This window comes from Charadrius vociferus, unplaced genomic scaffold (genome assembly GCF_000708025.1).
Source record: "Charadrius vociferus isolate BGI_N301 unplaced genomic scaffold, ASM70802v2 scaffold214, whole genome shotgun sequence".
NCBI classification, from domain to species: Eukaryota; Metazoa; Chordata; class Aves; order Charadriiformes; family Charadriidae; genus Charadrius; species Charadrius vociferus.
In genome coordinates this window covers 4,088,156-4,100,118 of record NW_009647955.1, presented here as the reverse complement: position 1 = coordinate 4,100,118, position 11,963 = coordinate 4,088,156, and the positions used below count along the sequence as shown (strand labels likewise).

Genomic DNA, 11,963 nt, shown 5'->3' with positions numbered 1-11,963 from the left:
AAGCTGTACATGGATCGCCCTGCAGATCCACCTCTCTGCTGTGCCCCACTGGGCGGTGTCTGGTAGGGGGTCCTGGGTGCGGAGGGGGAGGTTGCAGGAGCCCACGGCGGGTGCAGGAGTCGGTCTGAGGTCCGAGGCTGTCAGCGTCAGGTTTGCTTCTCTCCAGCCGCAGTGGGGGAAGCGGCACTCTGTCCGTGGGTCAGGCGTGTTGTCCTTCTTGTGGCTTTTGGACCCGATGTGCGACACTGGGTACGGTCAACACCTCTGTGGATGGCGTCGCAGGCACAGCTCGTCCCACAAGAGGCTGCCCCCACTGCCAGCCTTGCTGGGGACACTGGTGCTATGCACTCGGCTCGTAGATGCTCGTGGGCTTTCCGTGGCAGCACTCCTGCCAGGTTGACGCTTGCAGGCTGGCCTGCAGGCAGAGCCTTTTCCCAGCACTGGCATATGCCTGCTCATGTGTCTGCCTGCACAGCATCCGCACCATGGCCAATACCGGGAGCTCCTGCTTCAGCGAGAATGATTTTGATGGAAAGATTAAAATCTTCTTTTGAAGTTTGTGTCATTCAAAAGGCTTGCCATGCAAGGAGTGCTTCTGCAGAGTTACAACCTTAATTAAAAATCCTATTGTCCCCTGCAGCAATTCAGCTACCCAGGCACGCTGGCAGTGTCCTGTTCACCAGGCTACAGAGGGCAGGCGATGATGCTCTGTGTAAATATTTATGTTGCACTGGGCCTTCCATGTCAGATCCTGACCAAACTGAGAAGTCCAGGCCCTCCTGTGCTCTCAGCCCTGCAAAGAAACATGCGAGCAAGCATTGCAAGCCAGCTACCAGGCTGGCAGGCAAAGTCACCGTCCCCAGGGCATGTGTGGGGTGCGTGCCTGGCCTGGAGAGTGGTGCAGCCACGGTCGCGGCTGCACTGGGTCTGAGTGATGGGGAAGAGAAGCATGGCTTGCAGTGGGACAGCCTCCTGACCGGTCATGAGCAGCAGAGGCTGCGTGGGAGCACAGCGGAGGTCTCCACCGGGGCACAGTGAAGGCATCTGCACGAGGATGCTGCTGCAGCCTGGACCTGCCTGGGGGCCTCTGTGCCAGCCTGGCTCGGCTCAGCGCTGCCGGCGGCTGAAGGGAGAAGCCTCCCTGTTTCGAAGTAGCCTTGCGGCTGAGATGAATGGAGCGGGGAACACTGCGGCACTCCCAAAAATGTCCTGAAAACTCTCTGATTACAGAAGGCAGAGCTTAAACCTTATTCTTACCAAGTTTCCTGGTTATAGATCCCTCCGGTCACGCTGGTGGCGTGTGAGAGGAAGCAGGATGGCTGTATTGATTGCAGAGCTGCTCTCGGCAGCCTTGGGCTGACCCTGAACTGGTATGCCACACTGTTCCCTGCTGCCATCCCCATGGCCATCCCTGCCTCTTTGCTTCCTACTTGGTGCTGGTGGTGTTACTGGCCCTGCCACATGACAGTGGGTTCTGGGTGCCCTCCAGTGCCGGCACTGCCTGGGGCCCTCAGTGCTGCCCCCGTGTTGCTCGCCTCAGAGCTCTCCTTGGGGAGGATCTAACGCACAGGACCTCAAGCAGGTGCCTTTACCCCCTTGCTCCAGCTGGGAGCAAGGTACCTGCTAGGTGCCTGTGATGGTGGACCTCAGGAGAGGTCCCAGACCTTCTCGGGTCTAAGAGTGCATGTAGCTGGGGCTGCTCCCTCCGTTCCTGCCACTGGGTGAGATCTTCACTGCTAAAGCTGGAGGTGTCTTAGGAATCCACAGTGCTGGAAATCATAAAAGTTTGTCCTGCAGGAAAGGATATCTACGTCAAAGGGACAGCTACAGACTACAAAGGACCGACACTTGAGTCCTTGTATGGCTGCAAGGTTGTTCACCTTTGTTTCTGCCCAAAACCTAGGGAGAGCTCTAACAGGACATTATTTTGTGGAAAGCAAAAGCTTTGTTTCTGCTTGTGATGGTGTGGGAGCTGCTGTAGGTGTGCTGTGTGCTGCATGGGTTTTGTTTGTTTAAGAGCTGGTGAAATAACCCTGAGAAGCTCATTAATGAGTGGAAACGAGCCTGTGCAATCTCCAGACCCGGAGGCACGGCACTTGCAGTGCTCGATGTTTGCTAAGAACTCAGCAGCAGCGATGCTAAGTCAGTTTGTCAGATCTTTGGAAGAGGAATGGAGTTATCCTGGGCTGTGAGGAGGCTAATGCTGAATCCGCAGCCAGGCTGGGCTGTCGGCACATCTGGGCTGAGACGGTACGTCCTGTACCTTCTCTTGGGATCTAAAAAAAACCCCAAAGTACTGCTGACAGCTGCAAGCAAGCAGGAGCAGCTGGATTCCTTGCGTATCAGCTGAGCCAGTGGTGGTGGTTGTGAGACACAGCAGTGCAGGTAGGCTGTTGTCTGGGATGGAGCTTTCCAGAACTGGAGATAACCATCTCCAGCAGGCAGGTCCTCCTGCCTGAGTTCGCCTGGGTTCGTGGGCTCCTCATGCCGGCAGGTTGCCCTGATTTGGAGACTTTGCTCTTTTCCAAGTGTTTTTCCCCAGGGGAAGCAGGGAGCTGCCTGCGACGGGCTCTGTGTTTCCCAGGCCCCTCAGTCAGTGAAGGCAGGAGAATGTGCCTTGCCTGTGCCCCACCAGGCATGGTGGTGACACTGCTGCCTGCCCACAGCCCTGCAAGCTGGACCCTGCACGCTTTGGATTTTAAACCATTTTGAGGCTTTGATTTGATTTGTAGCAAATGCTGCTGCTTGATGCATGGGAGGGAACGGTTCTAGGAATTCTTTGGCAATGGCTGCCCAGAAGCAGTCGAAATTACAGAACAAGCAGAACCTGCAGGGAACTGGCAGCAGAATTGATTTCAGGAATTCAGCATTACTTTCTGATAAAGGTAAAGGGTTTTGTTGTTTACATCTGAGTGCATCATTATTATGTAGGACCCGTTGCACTTACTCATATTACCAAGCAAACTTGAAATGTCATTTAGAAACAATGAATAAATTGGACAAGATCTGACAACCACAACTGTGCATCTATTAGCACAAATACTATTAATAATATTAATACTCTTAACTGTCCCCTTTGAGATATTGGGCATTACAAACATGATTTTTTTCAACAACCAAGACACTTGTGTGTGTTTGGCTAAGGCAGCCGGGACTCTCCAAGCACGGGTTCAGGCTTTCCCTCCAAGGACTTCGCTGGCTGCAAAGAGCACACACGGATGGTGGTCCTCATTTGCAAGGGCTACCTGAGAAGTTTGCCGTGACTTTGCTACAGGTCTTATTTTGTTGGCCATAGCACACAAGTCCAGGGTTCATCAGGTGAGCATGTGTTGGTTACCATACCTGCACTTGTCTTCAAGTCCTGAACTTCTCAATTTCAGCTCCTGAGTGTCTTGGTTTTGGTGTGTAGAGGTAGGTGTCACACTGGTGGCATCTTGGGGTTGCTGGTACCTGGCTGCACTCGTAAATCATCAGCCCCTGCACACTAAACGTCATGAGCAGGTTGTTAGATCCAGCTGTGTATTTGCACTACTGCTGTCGTCTTCAGTGGTTACTTTTTTGTCATGGGAGAGGCACGAACTGAAGAAAGGGCAGGTCCATGCTGGGCAACGATGTTTTTTGGGAGGTCACAGCTTGGTTTGGGGCTGCTAAGAAAAAAGCTGTTTGTGACCAGTGGCAAGGCTCAAGCTGACCTGTGCGGCGCAGGTATTTGTGACTCCTTGCACACCAGTGAAGGCTTTGCAGGGTGGTAAGGAGGGGAGTCTGGGCTGTAGATGCTAGCAGAGGTCTCAAACCAGCCTAGCTTGGCTCCTGAATCTGTTTGCTCTGGGAAGTGGCTGCTGGGGCTGAGCGTCCAGAGGTGGGCCAGGAGGAGCGGATGGGGCCACTGTGGCAGCCAGAGGGCAGCTGGGGCCGCTCAGCCAAGGGCTTCCTCACCAGTACTTGGTGGAGGAGGAGCTTGCAAGAGCCGAAGCCCTTTGATGGAGGAACAAACAAACAAACAGCAGGAAATTGAGAGGTTTTGCTGCATAGCTGGGATGTTTTCTGGAGTGATGCTGTGCTGGGGCCACATGGGGAAGCTTCCAACAATCCTGTGGAGGCTCCCACAATGTCCTCCTGCTCTCTGAAGCCCAGTGGCAGTTCCCTCCATGCCGTGACTCCCCTACAGCAGCACAGTGTCCCACGGCCGGAACTCCTGAACAGGGATGGAGGTCTTTTATTTCTCCTCCCCACAACAGCAGGTGAGTATCTGTGAAGAGAGAGCATCTCCCCAGTTCCTCAGAGCCCGTCAGTGGGCAAGGGAGGCCGGGGGCAGGCTGCCCACGCCTCTGAGGCAGGCAGGAGAGCACTGCTGGAGCAGAGACCATTCACAGTTGTTAGAGAAATCTGCCATTTTGGCAATAATTAGGCCTGTGGTGTTTTAGAGTGTCCCCATGAACGGGCTGCTCCCCGTCCTTCCCTGGCGCTGAATGAGCGGATGCTCTGATGCACACAACCCATCGCTCTGCGCTGCTGCTAGTGCCACGGGCGTTTGATCTATAGAGGGAAGGAAACTGATGCAACCCAGACAGGGATTTATGGTCCCACCTCTATACGGAGCGTGATTTTAGCAGTGGCATGGGGTTGAAAAATTTTACATGGTGAAGGGGGGCAGCCTTGAAAATCCATGTCCCAAGGAAAGGTTTCTCTTGTGAGCTGTGTTTGCAAGTTGCTACTAATCATCTGTTTAAGTGTGCCCATTTTTGGACTGCTAAGTCCACACAGAAATGTAATCATCGAGAATCAATTTGCTGCTCCAAATACAGGCTTTTAAAAGTTTGGCATGCAGAATGTGCTGTAGTAGAGACAGCAATGTACAGACATAATTTGTGCATTACGTGAGAAGTTTATTAAGGAATTACTGATGTCTTCATTGAAAAGCTCAGTCTCTTGGCCTGTCAGCATTTTCCAGGGGGGGCCTGGAGGTCCTGCGTGAGCTGGACCCTCACCCTGAACTCATCAGAGGAGGGTAACGCAATCCCGGTGTGCACACCAACGCATCCTGCCCTTTGTCCCAGGCTGGGAGTTGGGGTTGCTTTGTCCCAGGGTGACATTTTCCCCTGCGGAGCAGGGGGTACTGCTGTGTTGGCGATGCCACCGCACATTGTTGGGTGCATGGTGGTCCCGAGAAGCACGGAGCTGGAATTTCCTGGGTTACACAAGCTGCTCAGCCTCACTAAGGCGCTCTAGGCCAGGCTGGTACTGAACCTGCCGCCCTGGCTCTGTAAGGTGTTTAGCGTTTGCACATGGGAAATAAGCGATTAGCAACAAGGGCCGCTTTGTTGCAAAGCATCTGTCTGCAGCAGCGCTGAGCTTGCCTGGCCATGGTCCGGCAGTGCTGAGGTGGGAAGGGGGAGCCTGGGTCGAATCCTGCTCTGGGTGCAGCCCCGGGGTGGCTGCCTCCCTCTGGCTGCAGCACAAACTTGGAAGGGGTCATCTTCGCTGCAGAGATGCCTGTTGGTGGTGGGGAGCTGGAGGAAGAGGAGACGGCCTTTTCGCAAGGGTTAATCTTGATCACAGTGGTGGTAGGGGGCTGGCAGCTGCCTGCCACAGGGAGATTTAGCCAAGAGGAGGAGAAGGGTGCAGGGAGGTTTCTTGGCTGTGCTCTTACTCCTTGCTGAGGATTAGGGGGGAAAGCCTTTGTCATCCCCTAGACAGATGACACCATCATCTTCATGCCATCACTCTTCCCTCCCCACTGCCCACACCCTCTCCTCTGTGCAGGCCGGAAGCTGCTGTTGGGGAGTCCTCCAGGCTGCTGTGGGAGCCAGGTTGCTTTTAAGCCTGTATCTGTTGTCCCCTGAAGCCTTTACACTTATTTACCCCCTCTGTTTTTTCTCTCCCCCTCCATTTCAAACACATCCCCGCCATCCCCATCAGGATGCTGCATACTTCCCACTGGGGCTCCCATCCCATCCGCCTCCTCAGCCAACTCGCCGGGGCCCCACAGGTACTGGACACTAGGCAGATGGGCAGCTCGGCCGGGGATTGCTCGGTGGGACCGCAGCCACACGCCGCGTCCTCCTGCCCACCCCTGGGGAGCACTGGCAGCGGCACGGAGTGGAGGAGCACAGTGTGCTCGCACCTCGTGGCTTATTGCACAGGAACAGCGGCATTTGCCAGCAGCTGCAGCTGGGGATAACGCCGCCAGCCGTCTGTTTTCTGGCTCAGGGACCAAAAAGCGTATTTAGAGGTAGCAAGAGTGTGCACTTGTTGTTTTAGTTGGTGTTTGGGCTGGCAGAGCTGCTATCGGAGTGGTGTAGAGAGGGATGGCTGGCAGCCCGTGCTTCCCTTCTGTGCCAGGAGCCCCATGCCCAGCTGTTTGGGGGTGGATGGGGCTTGGGGTCCCCCAGCCCCTGACCTCCAGGGGAGAGGCTCAAAGTATGTCCTCAAGGTGCTGGCCTGCCGCCGCTGCCTGTCCTGCCCTCCCAAGCAGCTGGCTCAGACTGCCAGCGCTGGCAACAGGTGGGAGCAAACCAGTGAGCTCCAGCAAGGAATTTACTGGTCCAGCGATGTTTATTGCATCCAGAATCTTGCAGGCCCCTTATTTATGTGGGTTTATCCCATGGCTGTTGGTTTCACTTCCCCTTCGGTGAGGGAGAGGCTGTGCATCCTTCCCCCGCAGGTACCACGCTGCTCAGGCTCATGCAGTGTACACGCACAGTGGCTTTTGGAGACCCCCCAGCCTTCCAGGAGCATCCTCTGACTGCAGCCACGCTGGGGCTGGCCCAGCATCTCATTTCATGTCACTTCTTTTTGACCTGGCTCCTCAGTTCCCGGGCTGCAGTGCCTGGAGGGGATCCCACAGGCTGACTGAGTTTCTGGAGATGCAGCTGCATGGGAAGGATCCACATCCTCATCATCAAGGCCAGCGGCGACTGCACAGCTAGTGTGGCAGGGTTGCAGCTTCTTGAACATCTCAGGTGGGTACAGCCATGCAAGCCCAGTTCGCTGCCTGTGGGGCCAGTGCTTCAGGCTTGCTGCTGGTCACCCAGCTGGCAGTAACTCCTCCACCGTGCCTTTCCTGCCGGCAAGGGCACCCTGCTGCTTTACCAGCAGTTTCCAGCTCATCCCATGAGGATGTCTCATAACCAGACCTGTAGTAAGCAGGAGAAGGACCTGCAAAATACAGTTGATAGGTGGAGCGGTCCCTTCTCCCCCTGGCAGCTATCCCCAGCAAGGCATTTTAAAGCCTGTGGTGGCAGCTCTGAGAGCCGGGGCTCATGGCCACCGGCCTGCGATGCGGGGAGGTGCGGCCGGAGCGCCCTGTGCTGGGCCAGCAAGGCAAGTGCTGGTGGAAGCAGGATTTTTTTATCTGTGCTGCCAAGCCTTTCGTGGCTGCAGGCGGGCGCTCGCGGCAGTGGCCCCGTACAGCTCCCCCATACCCCGCTACGGGGTCGGGGGCCCGGGGTCACCTCTTTCCCCTCCCGTCTAGAGAGACCAGGGCGGTTAACAAAAGCCCGAAATGCCTCCTCTTCCTTTCTCCTTCCCTCTTCCCAGCCAGCAGCTTCCTGCCTCTTTGCATCCCGCGATGGCCGGCATCTCTGGGATGCCTTCCTGCCCTGGCTTTTGGGGAGCAGGGAGGAGGGCACCCTGGAGCCACGGCCAGTGGCATGCTGCCCTGCCTGAACCGCCTGTCCCAAGGGAGATCACGGCTGGTCCAGGGGCTTGGGACAGGGAGACATTTGCATTGCATCGCATCCAACCAGAGTTTCAGTTCCTTAGTGGAGTGTTTGTCTTCGGGGGGGACGGACTGCACCCCTGGCAGCCCAGCCCCTCCCTGGATCCTGGCAGCACACTCGTCAAGCCCTTGTGATTTTCCCCCTATATTTTGCCAAAATTTAAGCCAGGTGCCAAGGGGCAATGTCAGGCAGGACAGAGCAGCACGGGGCGCAGGCTGGGTTAGCTGTTTGGCTGGTTGCTGTGCTTCCCCGGCCCCATGTCCTCCAAAGAAAATTATACTCTTGTACACGCCACTCCTTCCTCTTCCAGCTGGGTGGAGGTGCCTTTCAACCATGCTCTTCTCTGTCCTGGCCCCTGCAGAAGGAGTGAGCCGAAAGCCTCTGACAAAAGCGGAGCAAAATCCAGGCTAAACAGATGCTGCCAGAATACCTTTCCCTCGGTTGGCCGGAGCCCAGCACTGGAAAGGCTGCGGCACAGTGCTGTGAGCAGGTTCCCGAGCTGTCGGCGCTGCGGAGCCGCCCGCAGCTCGTCGCATCCTGGATCTTGCCCTAGCATCGCTCCCCGGGGACGGCCCACCCTCTCCTCCCCTCAGCTCCGCTCCCCTGCGGTCCCTGCACGCGGCCAGGGGAGGATGGCCCCGTCACACCAGCGCCGGGAGGAAGGGCTGAACAATTGCGGCTCGTCGGTCTGTCTCCTATCCCTGCAGAAAAGGGCACGTTGCTCTCCTCTCGTTACCAGCCGTCGCCAAGTAATCCGCTGGGGAACGGCATTGCTCAAAAATTGAGTCATTTGACACAGATGTGCTTTCTCCCCTCTGCAGCCTGGCTGCTGCGGCAGGGCAGTGCTGAGGGCTTGGGCATTCACATTTTTCCTGTTCTAGCTGCTTGCAGGGGCTCTAATTTCATCCCTTAGCTTGGGCAGCGTGTGTTTTTTGGAGGTAAGAACATTCTGTGGAGCTGGAAAGGCGCCTCCTTCTGTGGCACTGCTCCCTGCTTCCCTCCTGACAGCTTCCAGCATCATTTTTTGGGCATGGGGATGGCTTTCCGGAACTGCTAGGGAGAAGCAGAGGGAGCGGAACATCCAGAGATGGGCTTGAGCCAGTCTCTGCTCAGACCGTGGGACCTGAGCACCTCGGGAGGCTGATCGGTGCAAGGCTGGGTCTTGTCTTGAGCTTCCCTCTAATGCTGCGTGGAGACCACTTTGCCTTCCTTTTCTCATGAGCATCCGTGAGTCGTCTGCGGTGGCCTGGTGTCTGTCCTCAAGACATAACTGCTCTTTGCATGGGCAGAGCCCTTTTATCCCTTCCCTGCCCTTTAGATCAAACGAGCATTGCTGCCCACGGGCTCCGATGAGGCAGCCGGTCCCTGAGAGGCATGAAGATGGCTGCTGAAAAACTGAGCCCTCCTTCCATGGAAAACTGGCGCTTGGAAAAAACCTTTCTGTCCTGCATCAGGTGAAAGGGAATGGTGTAAAGACCCTTAATGAGATGAGAAGTATCAGAGGTTTGAATCTAAAGCATCTAAATGAAAAGGTCTAAGGAAGTGATGCTGCTTGATGGTTGTGGTTCTCCAGATCAGGAAATAAAAAAGGTGCTCACGGTTGACATCATTAATAGATCCACATGTTCTGCTGGGATAATTCTGCTGGTGGCTGTTGAATCCTGTCTCTTGCCTCGGCCAGTCTCGCAGCGCTGTGCTGGGGATCTGCAGGATAGGCCAGAAGGATGGATTTAATAGTCTGATCTCTGTAGAAGCTGTAGGATTCCCTGAGCAAGTGCCTGTTGGAGCTGAACACAGCTTCTTACAAGAAAAAATTCAATTTAAATGTTTGCAGTGGAGGAGTACCCACCGCTACTGTGGAGCTGTCCCAGGGGCTAATGTCCCTGCATCTTCTTACATAAGAATTAGCCCAGCTTCAGCTTCCAAGCATGGGATCACTTTAAACCTTTGGGTGCTAAATGCACACCGTCTAGCAGCAAATTCTTGTTTCCTGGAGGTGCATGGAGACTGTGGTTGGTGTCTGACGGATTCGGAGAGGAGCCAGCAGCAGGCTTGGGTAATTCTTTCTAGCACCATTTCTCCCAGACATCTTCACAGCAAAAAAAAAAAAAAAAAAAAGTGCTGTAGTTTTACCTTAAGTGTTAAGGCTGGAAGGAGAGCGCAGTGCTGGCTGTGGGGCCCTCCTGCCCTCCTCCGAACTGCAGGCTCGGCCAGCTCTAAGCTGCCTGGCTTTGCAGCAAAGGGTGCTGCTTGGGGGCAGAAGACTTTCCACATGAATGGGAGTGATTTTTTGGGGCAGATTCAACCCCAGCTGCTTGGGTAATAGCATGGGATGAATTCAATTCCAGCATGTGGGAGCAGCCGGTGTGCGTATGGTGGGGTGTGCTCGCTGCCCCAAGGGCTGAGGAAGGAGCCAAAGACATTTTTGGGCTGCTTGCTTAGGTAGTCTAAATTTTTCCCGTTTGAATCACCCATTGGAGTTAGCTTTGTGTGTTGCCAGACTTGCACCGCTCTCTGGCAGCTGGAAATTAGCTGGTGAAGATCGAGTCTGCCAGAGCTGCTACAGCTGAGCCTTCCTGGGGCTGCAAGTGCTGAAGGCAGTGCTTGTTTAGCTAATGAGATGTTGGCTTGGTTTTTGCTTTTTATTTTTATTTTGAAGAAATATTTCTGCCACTCAGATTTATTTTAAGTCGTCTTTTTGCACAGGCTCAAACTGGGGCTTATCTTTGATCTGGATAATACATCATAATCAAATAGTAATAATAACGATGCTGCGAGCTCTGCTGCCGAGATCCCATTAACTGCAGGACATTTCCCTGGCGTGGGGACCTTTCTGGGGGTTTGCCCTAGGCACTGGGGATGTGGTTTCGTCTCCCCGCACAGCCGTGTGAGCAGTCACGCAATCATGTGTCCTGTTGGCTCACCAGAGCTATGCTGGTAGAAACAGAAGGGGCTTTAGGAGAGAGCAAGAAGAGTGGTTTGCAGTCTGGACAGTATCCTGTGCAGGGGATGGAGAGAGCCACAGCCTGTGAAGCACCGGTCTGCTCTGGGACGCTGGGTGCCTCCAGCCAGCAGAAGATAAGCACTGCGAGATCCCTTGGGTGGATGGTAGATCCTGTGCTGTGATCCAGACCTCCCCAGACTTGAGGTGGCTGCTCTTCAGGCTGCGCTCCCTCACTCCCCTGTTCTGTTTTTCCTCTCTTTGCAGGCACACCTTCTGGCAGTATCGCCGCGAGAACCCCCAAACCAAAGTGGGGGATCCCCCTCCTGATGGGCTGCCCGGCTTCAACAGTGGCGTCCTTCTCCTGAACCTTGAAGCCATGAGGCAGTCCAAGCTCTACAACCAGCTGCTGGAGCCCACCATGGTGCAGAAGCTGACAGAGAAGTACCACTTCAAGGGCCACCTCGGGGACCAGGATTTCTTCACCATGGTAGGGATGGAGCACCCAGAGCTCTTCCATGTGCTCGACTGCACGTGGAACCGGCAGCTTTGCACATGGTGGAGGGACCATGGATACAGCGATGTGTTCGATCAGTACTTCCAGTGTGAGGGTGAGGTCAAAATTTACCATGGGAACTGCAACACCCCGATCCCTGAAGACTAGGGCTCCCACCGCCCCCGGGAGCAGCTCTGACTGCAGCAAGCCCTGCAAAGCCGTAGTGGCTGCACCAGCACTCCCTTGGGAAGGGTGGCCAGCCCTGATCCATTGCATCCCAGGAGGATCCCTAGGGATCCCAGGAGCATTCAGTATCCCGCTGCCTGTAGCCTCGCTCCTGCAGGAGGAAGCACAGTCTGGTAGTTGGAGCAGAACATCCACAGTCACCATGCCACCAGCTCCAGGCTCTACCTGGGGCAAGTCCACGGTGCCCAGCTGTGAGACAGCCACCAGGGCACGGGGACAGCCGAGGGGCCACCAGGTGACCACTGCGTTTGCACATGGCAGGGTGCTGCTCCATGGGTGCTGTGCAGCCTTGCCTTGCCTGATGATCAGCAGGAGGCCACAGCTGGTCAGTTGGGTTTTGTTTTGGCATTCCTCAGTGGCCCATTTCTGCACCTCACGCAGAGCATCCGTCTGGTCCCTCAGGACAGCAGACACCATCCTCAGGTCATCTTCCTTTTAAAGCATTCCAGAAAGGCAAGAGGGCTTTAAAGACTGAAATGCTGCTTTAAATTGGGTTACTTACAAACAAACATTGAATGCTAGATGAGCTTTAAAGCCTCCCATTGGTCCTTCTTAGCAA

At 55.2% G+C, this 11,963-nt stretch overlaps 1 protein-coding gene across 1 annotated transcript in view; it reads left to right on the top strand.

Annotated features, from left to right (window-relative positions):
- Positions 1 to 11,371, top strand: part of XXYLT1 (xyloside xylosyltransferase 1) — a 31,698-nt gene extending 20,327 nt beyond the window's left edge. Inside the window, exon 5 of the mRNA XM_009883432.1 lies at positions 10,930 to 11,371. Within this exon, the coding sequence (XP_009881734.1) occupies positions 10,930 to 11,326 (397 nt within the window). The 3' untranslated portion in view covers positions 11,327 to 11,371. The remainder of the gene's footprint in view (positions 1 to 10,929) is intronic.
- Positions 11,372 to 11,963: the final 592 nt, after the last annotated feature.